Genomic DNA, 13,111 nt, shown 5'->3' with positions numbered 1-13,111 from the left:
CACTCAATTAATAATCTCATCAAGAAAAAATTGCATTTAGCTACAACTTTGGTAAAGACAGAAGCATGTGAAACTCTATTCTAGTATGACCCACAGTTGAAGACTACAAGTTTCAAAGACTTCTCAGAGATGCTTCAACTCGTTCATTGATCTTTCTATATATACATATCACATTACCTATTATTTCCATCATCAACAAACAAACAAGCAATATATCCAATAACTTACATCTTTTCATACATTTTCAGAAGTTTCATAAGAATTCAAATTTTCAGTCCTTAAAAAACAGAAATGGCTTTCGTGAGAAATCTATTGGGTGCAAAGAAGGTTCTTGGAGCTGCAACAAGCAAAAGGGCAGCCTCGGCGGCACCAAAGGGGTTTCTTGCGGTGTACGTAGGAGAGAGTCAGAAGAAGAAATATGTGGTGCCAGTCTCATATTTGAGCCAGCCTTCTTTTCAAGCGCTACTCAGTAAATCCGAGGAAGAGTTTGGGTTTGATCATCCGATGGGTGGCTTAACCATCCCTTGTCCTGAAGATACATTCATCTCTGTGACATCTCGGCTCCAATGATGATTATCCAACATATTGTTCTTTGAGATAGAGATAGACTTGTTCTTTGTAAATAGAGGAGAAACGTTTTTCTCTTTCATCTTGAAAGAGTTGTTCTAAAAATTTTGAAAGTAAATACCATTTTCAGTTATAGACACAATCATGATTCATGTTATATTAATACATTTGGATCGATCACTGAAAAAGAAAAGTAACACCAAGTTACGAACTACATAAATTTATACTTTAGTTGCTATTAATAAAGTTAAATAAGGATTATCATATGGATCCGTGGCTCAACTAAAACAAATTGTCTGCTAGAAACGCTTTCTTCTTGTGTTTATTGAGATTTTCTATGTTTCTCTCATTTACCGTTAAATTGGCGCCAACAAATACAAAGAGTTAACAAAACCGGCACTTTCCTTGCAACAACAGCTTTTTTCATTAGACTTCTCATTAAAACTCTAAGGGCTACAGTTAGAAACAGTCTACATCTCCAAGGGAGTGAATGCATTCACAGCTTTCAATATTTAGTCCTTAAAATATATGTCTTACTATTTATCAGTCTTACTTACAACTCACGTAACAATGAGAGAAACAATATCAGTCATTTGATCAAATGTATCTTATGTGCTCTGTTTTCCCTTTATCTAGCAAATCTCAAAGGTCGAAACGCTTGTACTTAGAATGTCATGCGTAACTTAAAGAATTAACTTATAACCAGTGACAAACACATGTGTTTATGTTCTGTTGTTCCCCACTTTAAGTTCATATTAAATTCATTTAAACCATTAGAGCTCAGAGGATAGGCCAGAGAGCCAACCACTGAATCATAACAGATTCACAGAAATGGTGCAAGTTAAGTCATGGGGGCACGTCTTATCTTAGAAACATTGAGAAGACAAGCCCTTGTGAATTGCATACGGAGTGTACTATCCAAGTGGAGAAATTTCATTAATACTTCTTTTCCAGATGCTAAAGACAGAACCATGTGATACTCTCTTTTCTACTCTGTCCCAACGCTTCAAAGACCACAAGTTTCAAAAGACTTTTCAACACATTATTTTCACTGGTCTTTCACTCTTTCTATATATCCACATGAGCCATTCTTTCTATCATCAACCAACAGCTAGCAACCCAATAACTTTAATCTTTTCATACATCTCTTCAAAAATTTCAAGCTTTCAAAGAGAAGACTTAGAAATGGCTATGATGAGAAGTCTACTGGGTGCAAAGAAGATTCTTAGCCGGTCCGTCTCAGCAGCTTCCACGAGCAAAAGAGCATCCTCATCAGCACCTAAAGGGTTTCTTGCGGTGTACGTAGGAGAGAGCCAAAAGAAGAGATATGTGGTGCCAATCTCATACTTGAGCCAGCCTTCTTTTCAAAATCTTCTCAGAAAATCTGAGGAAGAGTTTGAGTTTGATCATCCGATGGGTGGCTTAACGATCCCTTGTCCTGAAGATATCTTCATCAACGTAACGTCTAGACTCCAATGTTGATTATCCAATCTTTTCTTCTTCCTGAGTTAGAAATTAGACGTATTCATTTTAAAGTATATATGGGAGATTTTTCTCATTTCTTTCTTCTAAAGTTGTGAAAGTAAATACCATTTTAATGTTAATCTAATACGCTTCTGATGGATCATTGAAAAACAAAGGACAACACCATTCTTCTATTTTAAATTATACTTGTTAAATTACATAAGCTAAGAGTATTCATCATCCATTGAAGTCTTTTATCTAACAAAGAAAGAGATGACAAAGTTACACAGCTTCTCCATTATTGTTTTCTCATTGAAACTCCACCCACCCTCCTAAAATCTCATTACAACTTTTAAAACTCTAAGTTAGAATCATACTCCAGTTCGCATTTCCAAGGGAATGAATGGATCCTCAACTTTATTCTTTACTTAGAACTGACTTCAGCAGTGAAGATCTGTTCAAAGTCAATCAATTGTCCATTTCTTGATTAATATTGGTTAGAGAGAATAATGTGAAACGCTATTCTTGTTGACAACAAGCTTCAACTCATTCGTTGACTCCTTTGTACATACTGAAACAGAACAAACTCTTCACATATCATCAACACTCGAACAATCCAAAAATTTGAATACTTATCATTAAGAACACCAAACTTTCAAGATGAATTTATATTTTTCACAAACTTTCTGCAATTGGAATAGAGATACATTTGATGCTTACACAAAAAAAATGACATTCACATTGAGCTTTGTGACCTTTTGAACAACTCTTTTCTCACAAAGAACGAGGGAAAAGGTTGACCTATTTACATTGAATAATTCTATGTCTAACTTGGGCTACATAAGATTAGATCTCTCTTCTCCTCTGATTATCTTCCCTTTAGGCCAGAGGTCACAGTGATGAAAGTATCTTCAGGACAAGGGATCGTTAGGCCACCCATAGGATGATCGAACCCAAACTCTTCTTCAGATTTAGTGAGCAGAGCTTGAAACGAAGGGTGGTTCAAGTATGAGACAGGAACTATATATTTCTTCTTCTGGACCTTGTCCTCTCCAACATACACCGCAAGGAATCCTTTTGGTGCTATAGTCGTTACAGAGCGGCTCAGGATCTTCTTTGCACCCAAGAGACCTCTTACCAAAGCCATTTATAGTCTTTGAAAATCTAAACTGAAGATGGGTTGAGGAATAACAAGTTAAATGCTGAGTTTCAAGCTTTGGATTGCTTTACTACTTGGTGTTGTGAAGAAGTAGTTCTGTTTCTGGATGTATAAATAGATAAAAGAAGGATTCAAAAACCACCCTGGAACTAATGAAACTGTGGTCTTCAAGCGTGGGACATACAAGAACAGAGTTTCACAAGCGTGGGACATACTAGCAATGAAAGCTAATCAACATTATTATATACACTTCACAAGGGTTTGTCTCCTCAGTGTCTTAATACTCAATAAAGAGAAAAAAAATATGAGATAATACCTATCTTGTCTATAACAAAACAGTAGCAGATTTAGTTTCTTATTGATGTGGTGGAACCTCAAGTTGTCTACCAAGAGAACAAGAATGACACATTCATTTCCAGAGGACATGATCTCATGGGGTGAAACTTAAATTTGATAGAAGTGCAAACAGCGACTAACCTTTCATGCTGTGGATATCTCTACAAAAACTTCATCAAAGCACCGCCATCGTAGTGACCATCAGATGGGGCCTTATTGGATAAAACTGTTGCTCAAGACTTGACAAATCATTTGTCAAGATTTAGAAAGGCAGAAGACGAATTTGGGTTTGATCACAACAATCCCCTGAAGTGAAGAGACCAAAACACACATTTCACTCTATTGATTTGTTTTGTTGCTTGTCACCATTTTGTAAAGCTCTTAACATATAGTATAAGTCAAATAAAAATGCTTCCTTTATGTTCTCTTCCAAAGAAAGCATCTTCATTTCTCCACACACACTCTCTCTCTCTCTCACTAAGCGCAATGGAGGAGACCCAGATCGCTTCCATCCTCAAATCCTCCGAGCTCTACCCAATCCCTCAAAGCGTCAAGCTTTCATACGGAACAGCCGGCTTCCGAGCCGACGCGTCCCTCCTCGAATCCACCGTCTACAGAGTCGGCATCCTCTCATCCCTCCGCTCCCTCAACCTCAAATCATCAACCGTCGGGCTCATGATCACAGCCTCCCACAACAAAGTCTCCGACAACGGCGTCAAAGTCTCCGACCCCTCCGGCGGGATGCTCTCTCAGGAATGGGAGCCTTTCGCGGATCAGATCGCCAACGCGTCTTCCCCTCAAGAGCTCGTCTCGTTGATTAAAGACTTCGTGAAGAAGGAAGAGATCGCAATCGAGAAAGGTGGAGGAGAGGTATGGTTGGGGAGAGATACTAGACCTAGCGGCGAACGGCTTCTCCGAGCTGCGGAGATTGGAGTTCGCTCTGTTTTGGGATCTGTTGCGGTTGACGTTGGGGTTTTGACTACTCCTCAGTTGCATTGGATGGTTAGAGCTAAGAACAAAGGTCTCAAGGCTACTGAAAGTGATTACTTTGAGAATCTTGTTACTTCGTTTAAATGTTTGATTGATCTGATCCCAGTTAAGGTAGAGATTAGTACATTGCTTTTAGATGGTGCTAATGGTGTGGGTGGGATGAAGATGGAGGTGTTGAGAGGGTTTTTGAGTAATCTAGATGTTGAGATTCGTAACACAGGAAGAGATGGAGGTGTGCTTAATGAAGGAGTAGGTGCTGACTTTGTGCAGAAGGAAAAGGTTGTGCCTTTAGGGTTTGGGGTAAAGGATGTTGGGATGAGGTGTGCTAGCTTTGACGGTGATGCGGATCGGTTGGTTTACTTTTACATTCCGTCAGAGTCTTGTGGTGACAAGGTTGAGCTGCTTGATGGTGACAAGATTCTATCTTTGTTTGCTTTGTTTATCAAAGAGCAGCTGAACATTATTGGTGATGAAGGGAAGCAGTGTCGTCTTGGTGTTGTGCAGACGGCTTACGCCAATGGTGCGTCAACGGATTACGTAAAGGGGATGGGGTTAGAGGTTGTTTTTGCGAAAACCGGGGTGAAGCATTTGCATGAGAAAGCAGAAGAGTTTGATGTTGGAATCTACTTTGAGGCTAATGGTCATGGGACTATTCTCTTCTCAGAATCTTTCCTGTCTTGGTTAGTTGGTAAGCAAAAGGATTATAGTGAAGGCTCTGATAAGCACAATGCGGTTTCTAGGCTAGTTGCAGTGAGTAATCTGATTAACCAAGCGGTTGGTGATGCTCTGAGTGGGTTGCTCTTGGTTGAAGTGATTCTGCAGCACATGGGATGGTCAGTACAGAAGTGGAATGAGCTATACAAGGACCTTCCTAGCAGACAGGTTAAGGTGGAAGTTCCAGATAGAACAGCGGTTGTGACCACAAGTGAAGAGACCAAGGCTCTGAAACCCTTGGGGATTCAGGATGCCATTAATGCTGAGATCAAGAAGTATCAGCATGGAAGAGCTTTCATAAGGCCATCAGGTACAGAAGATGTGGTGAGAGTATATGCAGAAGCATCTACACAAGAAGATGCTGATTCTTTGGCTAATTCTGTGGCTCAGCTCGTCAAAAGCTTCCTGGGTTCAAGCTAAAGATCCATCTAAAGCTCTGCATGAGTATGCTAAACAGAGATTTTTCTTGTTCATCTCTTACCTTTCACATCTTTTGTATAACTTGAATGACATGTTTCTCTTGTCTTTTGTGTTCTGTTTCTTGAGAGCTACTTTGTTTGTATTCTAGTTCTTCTTCTCTCTCTCCCCCCCAATGTAAACTGAAACATACTGGCTTGCCTGATTAGAACCTGCAGCGTCATTTGCTCATTTTCTCCTGAAATAGTTTAAAGTGAGAGATCGTTGTTAAGGAATCAGTATCTGGTACTTATAATAAGATCATAATGGTGTACAGACCCTGTTAAAAAACGCGGGCGGCCGCTTAGGCGCATCGGACATCAGCCGCAGCGACTTTACCACAATCGGCCAACAAAATCGGAGACCAATTATGCGGCCCATTTAAACGATTAATCGGCCCATTAACCAATTAATCGGTCCATTAATCGATTAATCGGCCCAGTTAAGGATTAAACAGGCCAAAAGTTTTACTTATGAAAGTATTTATCGGGCTTCCAAAGATCAGGCAGCCCAACTACTTTACCTTTATCCTACATGTATGTATTCTATATATAGAGTGATATTTGGCCTCTCTTGTTGCATCTAAGCGATGTGGGACTTTTGTCCATTTTGATAGTAATAATGCGAAATAATTAAAACGTAAGAAAGAGACGTCGAACCCGCGGGTTATTCGAAGAAACTGACATGCTTTGGCCACTAGGAGACATTGAATGCTTTGTACTTTTGCGCATATGTTAATATATATATACATATATACGTATAATAAAAATTCAAAATCTAGATTAATTTGTGTTTTAATTGTATTGCTAACAATTAAATTTTTAAAATCAATAATTAATTTCAATAATAACATACAAAAACTATTAAATTCTAATATATTTATATTTTATATTTAGTTAAAATATTATAATAAAATAAAATAATAATTAAACTAGGCCCCGCGTATACTCCGATTAATCCCCGATTTTTTAGTAACTCGCTAGGCCGGGGTTGCCGCCCTACTAGGGCGTAACGTAGTTTCGAACAGGGGGTGTACTTGAAAAACCTTATGCCTTAATCTCTTGCTTAAGAAGGGAACATGGCGCATGCCTTTGTCTCCGACAGTGACTTCACTACAAACCCAACACTGACCCCTCTCCGGAAAATTATCACAATCTTAATTAACGTACAGCTTTCATGTGTGATCCTAGTTGTTGATATAATCAAAGAACAACTTAACCTGTGACAGAGACTTGTTGTTCTGTTGTTGAGAAACTTCATGCCCCCACTTTACTTTCTTATTAACTAAAATCCATGTAGACCACATAGATGAGGCAATAGGATCATCATAGAACATGATGAAGAACAGAAACTTGCTGGTCTTTATTATTGACAATAGTGTATATGTCTAATATTAAAAACATTGAGAAAACAGTCCCTTGTGTATGGGCATATGGAGTTTGTTTTTAGCTTATTGTCCTACACTCAATTAATTATCTCACCAAGAAAAATTGTATGTAAGTATGACTTTTCCTGTTGGTAAAGACAGAAGCATGTGAAACTCTATTCTAGTATGACCCACAGGCCACACTTGAAGACCACAAGTTTCAAAGACTTTTCAGAGAGGTTTGAATTCATTCATTGATCTTTCTATACATACATATAACATTTACCTATTATTTCCATCAGCAACCAACAAACAAACAATAACTTGAATCTTTTCATACATTTTCAGAAGTTAAGAATTCAAACTTTCAGAAAAAGAAACTAGAAATGGCTTTTGTGAGAAGTCTATTGGGTGCAAAGAAGATTCTTGGTCGCTCTGCAACAGCAGCAGCCGCAACAAGCAAAAGTGCTACCTCGGCGGCACCAAAAGGCTTTCTTGCTGTGTACGTAGGAGAAGGTCAGAAGAAGAGATATGTGGTGCCAGTCTCATACTTGAGCCAGCCTTCATTTCAAGCTCTTCTCAGCAAATCCGAAGAAGAGATATGATGATGATTATCCTAATCTTTTCTTCTTCTTGAGTTAGCAATAGACTTATTCATTGTAAATTATAGGACATTTTTCTCATCTTCCTCCTTTTTGAATGAATTGTTGAGAGAATGAATATCACATCTTACGACACAGACACGATCATGTCAGAAAAGTTTTGGATCGATTGTTAAAGAAAGGCCACAACAATTGAGAAACTATATTCTTCAAGTTTATTAAATATGATCAAGTAACTATACTTGAACCTGATTAGCATCCGGATCCGTGGCGCAATGGTAGCGCGTCTGACTCCAGATCAGAAGGTTGCGTGTTCGATTCACGTCGGGTTCAAAATCCCGAATATTATCCGGAAATTTTTTGATAAATAAATTTGAATTTGTCCTGCACTTTTGCTGCCTTTGGTTCCCACTCTTTGGTTCGATAACCTAATGAATCTTACCCCAAAGTCATAGTTCCGGTTTCAAATCGGTTCAATCTTTATCCGTGAGACACCCAAACATGAACGCCACTCACAGAAAACCCACGTAATTTCCTTATCACCGGTTCATTCTTTCGCGTTTATTATACTTCTATTGAATACAAATTAACCAATTTAATCATAATTTTCTTTGACGGAACATATTTTCATTTACTAATAACAATTTAAGATTTAATTGTCATTTACTTAATCATAATCAATCTTGCCATTTATCAAATTTTGCTAGAAGAAAATGTTAATAATAAAATGTACTAGAAGTTGGAATTTCAATAATAACTTCTTTTTTTTTAACTTTTTGGTTATGTTCAAAATGTGATTCATCATTCATGTCACTCTAATCAAGTAAAACATGGAGTACATATTATAATTTTTTAATCTATGATATATGATTCTTGATTTTTCATGTAAGCTTTTGAATACCCATAAGTAATATAACAGAGGCGTATGTGAAAATACGACACTATAGTACAAATATTTTGAGCTAGTTAGTGATTTCACCGTTCAACTTTTTCTAAAAACCTAAGCAAATAATTGGTATATATAAAACTTGAACAGTTAGTAACTTTGATTAATATTAAAAACAAGAATTAGTTAGCTATTAGGTAAAGAAGTATTAATGAAATAAATAATTGGCTGTCAAATATAGTGGGAAATAATAATAAAATATGGTTTTAGCGTATGGAGTAAATGTTGTAACAAGTCGCTGTCCTTTTAGTGGAATTGAGTTTACTCAAACTAGCAAACTGCACTTCCTTTCACGTGTCTCCAAACTCACAAAACACAGATCCTATTTTAAGCATTTTGAAGAAAAAATACAAGTTATAATGATGCATGGACATCTTTCTCAATTATTTCAAAAGTTGATTGATGGAGAAAAATTAAGTACGTTGAATGCTAGGAGCTGCATCGTCTGTCCTTAGAATAAATGGCCTTCATATCAGTCTCTCTCTAATTTTTTCCCATTAACACAGAGAGAGAGAGAGAGAGAGAGACAAGAGGTTGAAGAAAGAAGGAGAAAGAGATGGCGACTAACAGCTACATTGCTAAGCTTATGGAAGAAAGTGACAACCCAGGATTTTTCAAAGTTCTTAGAAAGGAAGATCTATCATCTCAAACCATGGTATGTTGATCTTTCTTTCCCCGTCTTCATAAAACTTATTTTCAAGTATGTAAGTAAGTTTTATTCCTGATGGATCTGTGCGTAAAGTCAAAAGGTTGAAACTGATCGGATGCTACAGAATGCAAATCTTTCTTTGTTTTGTTTTCTTTTGAATCATTTATTGACAGATCTTGTTCTTGTTATATGTCCAAAAGAGAGAGATCCCTCAAGACTTCTTGAAAAGCATCTCAGCCAAGGAGTTCTCGTTTAAGATGGTCTTAAAGTTGCCATCATGGGGAAGCTCATGGCTAATCGACCTCTCAAAATACCAAAGCTTCTTCTACTACATGGAGCAAAACGGATGGGACCAGTTTTTGAGCGACAATGGGTTAGGTGATGACGAGCTTCTCACGTTCACGCACAAGGGTAACATGTGCTTTAACGTAAGCATCTACAAAACAGATTGCGTCGAGATACTTAGACCCAAAAGATCTGCAACCATTGCTTCTTCCAGTAAGTTCTTCTCATGCTTTTTGTAAGGCTTATGGAGAAGAAGAAGACAGACTTTAATTGTCCATGTTGCTGTTTTTTGATGAGCCAGGTCGAAACAAGAGAGAAGAAGTGAACAATGTGCTGGAGGAAGAGAGAGAGTCGTTGTCTGCATCAAACTATCCTGTCTCAGAAACAGCTGAGTCTACAGTAGGAGGAAGATTGAAACAGAAACGTCAGCTTATTAACTTGGGGAAGAAGCAAGTTAAGAAGGCTGAAAAAGCAAACAAGTGTAAAAAGAGGAAGATGGATACTGAATCTGACGACTCTGAAGCTGGAACTTCGTCTCTTGTTTCAGAGTTTACACTCACCGTAAAGAAATCATACGTCCTGTTCTTGGTAAGACAAGTACGACAAGACAACAAAAGAGTAAGATTGTGAAGTTGAGTTATGTGCATAGGAACTAATAAAACGTTTTGATATGTGATCCAGGGTGTCCCAAAGAGGTTTGCGGAGATGCATATGCCAAAGGAGGAAACGGTGTTCAAAATTCATGGTCCAAAAGGGAAGAAGTCATGGGAGGTTACGTATGTGGTCTCTAAGATACAGTCAAGATTCTCTCGTGGATGGCCTGGTTTGGTTAAAGATTTTGGTTTAGAGGTCGGTGATGTTTGCACCTTCGAGCTCATTAAACCGACCGAAATGATTCTCACTGTCTCCAAATAAGAGACTCCATGTAGTTGAGATGGTCTTAGTTAATGTGTTACAAACCAAACCTTTATGTTGTCTTGTCTGACGGTGGTGATGTAGTTGAGATGATCTTAGTTACTTAATGTTCTGTTATCAACCAAATCTTTATGTCTGTATCCATTAGTTTCTTCTATCCGGTTTGCAATCACAATTAATCTTAACCGAGAAGTTTAATTTCCGGTTTAGTGTGGTATACGATTTATTCTCTTCTGGACCACACTTAAACCAGTAATCCGGTTAACAACATTCACATCCCAACACACAGACGGAACCGATGGGAGCTCCTAATCTGAGAGCAGTGGCCGGCGATAAAAACTTCCGAGGATGTCTTCAATTCATAAAAAAAACATCATCAGAAGTCTACCTGCACCATCACAAAACTACTAATAATTCAAATTATGCAGCTCCATTAACAAATAAAAAGACACAACACGATTCTCCCTAACATAACCATGTTCACATTGCTTCCAATGATCCAGTTCAGTTCTCTGCCTAATGTTTCTACTCAAATTCTAAATAAGCCAGTCTTCAGAAGCCTAGATGAGAGCTTTTTTTTTTGTTAATACTAAAAGCCTATGGCTAATCATATGTAACAAGAGAAACGCTGAAAGCAGAAAGCTTACTGGTTACTCCAATCTGTTGTATCCTCAATGGCAAGGTGAGTCCATTTAGTTCTTCCACTGCGACCAAAGTGGTTGACTTGCATGACTTTTGGCAGAATCGATTGGTCCAACCTGTTCTTCTCCAGTTGGTGCAGAGAAGTCTCGCTGAAATATACCACCGATTCCCATGGATCCGCCTGGAAGAGGCAACCTTGTACTAGTATGTCTACATTAAATTCCATTTCTTTTTAGGTGGAACGTAATCATAAAGATATCATATTACTAGCTAACGCATGAAATTGCATGGAGGTTTACAAGTGATCAGAATGCTAGTACATGGATGAATGATATACATACCCTTGCTAATGCAATATATTTACATAATAGGAAGTAAATCATTTTGGTAATTTGCAAATCCAAATCACCACCACCTGTATAATAAAACAAACGTGATTCTACACATACAACAAAGCATATGAAAAGACAATTACTTGCAAATGCCAAAGTGATTCCGTTGTTGTTCCTATGGGTAGTTTCACCTTTGCAACATCTAACAAGGAGGTAAGTGTTTGGAAGCCTAAAGAAATAGGCACACATGAGCGCTGCAACTCTCAAACTAACTCAAATATTATATATATAAAAAGAAGATTAAATTACAAAGAAAAATGGTTTAATTTGAGAACAAACTAGGGAAATAACAAACAGGATATTCAGGGGATTTAGGAAAGGAGTCAAAAACATAGGATTTGGTATGGAGATCATGTATCACCAGTGGTGGACCACGCCTATAACCAAGCAATAATATGGTCTCGTCTACAATAGCTATTGGCAACAGTGCTGGTCGGGGGAAATAAGGAGGGTCATGAAAAGTGGTTTTGGTGACATCTATCGAACACATTTGCTTCCATGTCATCATCATGTTGCAGCCGCCGAGGGACCATATCACTTGGGTTTTGGTGGGATAGATTTTGAGGGATACGCACAAGCGGTTATCGAGGACGCACAAGACGACAAAGCGAGGGTCAGGTACATGGGAAAAGGGGGCGTTACAGATGACTTGAAAAGTTTCCGTGTGAAGATCAAAAGACAACAACTTGGTTTCTTTACACTCGGTTAACCAATAAAGTGACCCGTCAAAATACACAGGCTTCTGGCCATCAAGAATCCGATACGGAGAAGCAGGGAGGACGTACCTCCAAGCATTAGTGGTAAAGTCAAAAAGTGGTGGCATCGTCTAGGTCAAACTCAGATGAGTTAAAGAGCCAAACCGGCTTGTATGTGCCCCTGACTTTGTCTTTGCCGAATCCTAGCTGAGGTTCTCGGGTGTGGCAGTATAGTTTGCTACGTGCTTTAAAGTGAGAGATGATGAGCGGCTGAACCCTCGAAAGAGGAAAGCTTCGACGCCATCTAGTGGCGGGATTAAAAACGACACTCGGGTGGCGGTTGCTGAAAAGGCATACAAGTCCGTCACAAGTACCATAGCAAACCTTGTCGCTCCTTGTAGGGAACTTGAGGCTACGAATTACACAAGACCCCACCACCATATTAGCTTCTTCTTCTTTAACTTCTTCTTCTTCATTACCAAACCCGGTCACGTATAGGACATCTGGACCTCGTCATTTCTTACAGGTGATCTGTTGTCTCTGTTTGAAACTTGGGGACTCGATTGTCGCTTTCCACGCCTTTGATACAGACTTGAATCTCAGCAGAGAAACCACAGGAAGTCTCTCCAGGATGAGCTCAACGACATCGTGTGGTAGCAATTCGCCATGTCTTTTCAACATTGTCCTGTTGTCTGTCTCTAAAGAGACGATCCATCGAAGCTTTCCTATATATACACAACAGACACACGAGTCTTTTTTTTTTTTTTTTGAAACACAACAGACACACGAGTCTACTTTATTTAGTTTTAAGTAAAAAAAAAAGGGAATACTTCCTTTCCATAAAGATAAAAAAAATGGAAATTTAATCAACTCAAATCCTTCTTCCAATCCCTCACGAATCGAGTTTTCCTTCATAAGTTGATGGTTTTCTTT

At 38.4% G+C, this 13,111-nt stretch overlaps 4 protein-coding genes, 1 non-coding gene and 1 pseudogene across 6 annotated transcripts; 4 read left to right on the top strand and 2 right to left on the bottom strand.

The window, feature by feature from the left end:
- The first annotated feature begins 119 nt into the window (after positions 1–119).
- On the top strand, positions 120–709 carry LOC106426152 (auxin-responsive protein SAUR21-like). The gene has a single exon (XM_013866858.3). The coding sequence runs from the start codon at positions 292–294 to the stop codon at positions 568–570; it is 279 nt and encodes a 92-aa protein (XP_013722312.1). The 5' UTR covers positions 120–291; the 3' UTR covers positions 571–709.
- Positions 710–2,654: 1,945 nt separating this feature from the next.
- LOC125593082 (auxin-responsive protein SAUR21-like) lies at positions 2,655–3,396 on the bottom strand. The gene has a single exon (XM_048769066.1). It carries the CDS (start codon positions 3,176–3,178, stop codon positions 2,900–2,902), a length of 279 nt encoding a protein of 92 aa, XP_048625023.1. The 5' UTR covers positions 3,179–3,396; the 3' UTR covers positions 2,655–2,899.
- A 149-nt stretch (positions 3,397–3,545) lies between these two features.
- On the top strand, positions 3,546–5,878 carry LOC106426154 (phosphoacetylglucosamine mutase). Its single transcript, XM_013866860.3, has one exon. It carries the CDS (start codon positions 3,935–3,937, stop codon positions 5,648–5,650), a length of 1,716 nt encoding a protein of 571 aa, XP_013722314.2. The 5' UTR covers positions 3,546–3,934; the 3' UTR covers positions 5,651–5,878.
- Positions 5,879–7,915: 2,037 nt separating this feature from the next.
- TRNAW-CCA lies at positions 7,916–7,987 on the top strand. Its single transcript has one exon. It is a non-coding gene; the product is annotated as a tRNA-Trp (tRNA).
- A 930-nt stretch (positions 7,988–8,917) lies between these two features.
- On the top strand, positions 8,918–10,607 carry LOC106426155 (B3 domain-containing protein At5g18000-like). Of its 2 annotated transcripts, none has more exons than XM_048769062.1 (4): positions 8,918–9,255; positions 9,450–9,747; positions 9,836–10,131; positions 10,216–10,607. In XM_048769062.1, exons 1-4 carry the CDS (start codon positions 9,157–9,159, stop codon positions 10,447–10,449), a joined length of 927 nt encoding a protein of 308 aa, XP_048625019.1. In that variant the 5' UTR covers positions 8,918–9,156; the 3' UTR covers positions 10,450–10,607. The 2 variants fall into 2 exon arrangements, with proteins under 2 accessions (XP_048625019.1, XP_013722316.1); XM_013866862.3 differs by having other exon boundaries at positions 8,931–9,255; positions 9,836–10,122.
- A 1,123-nt stretch (positions 10,608–11,730) lies between these two features.
- Positions 11,731–13,093, bottom strand: LOC106426137 (annotated as a pseudogene).
- Between the last annotated feature and the right edge of the window lie 18 nt (positions 13,094–13,111).

Source organism: Brassica napus, chromosome C9, assembly GCF_020379485.1.
Source record: "Brassica napus cultivar Da-Ae chromosome C9, Da-Ae, whole genome shotgun sequence".
Classification (NCBI taxonomy): Eukaryota; Viridiplantae; Streptophyta; class Magnoliopsida; order Brassicales; family Brassicaceae; genus Brassica; species Brassica napus.
Note: the sequence above shows the minus strand (reverse complement) of the source record. Positions and strands in the feature narration are given on the sequence as shown.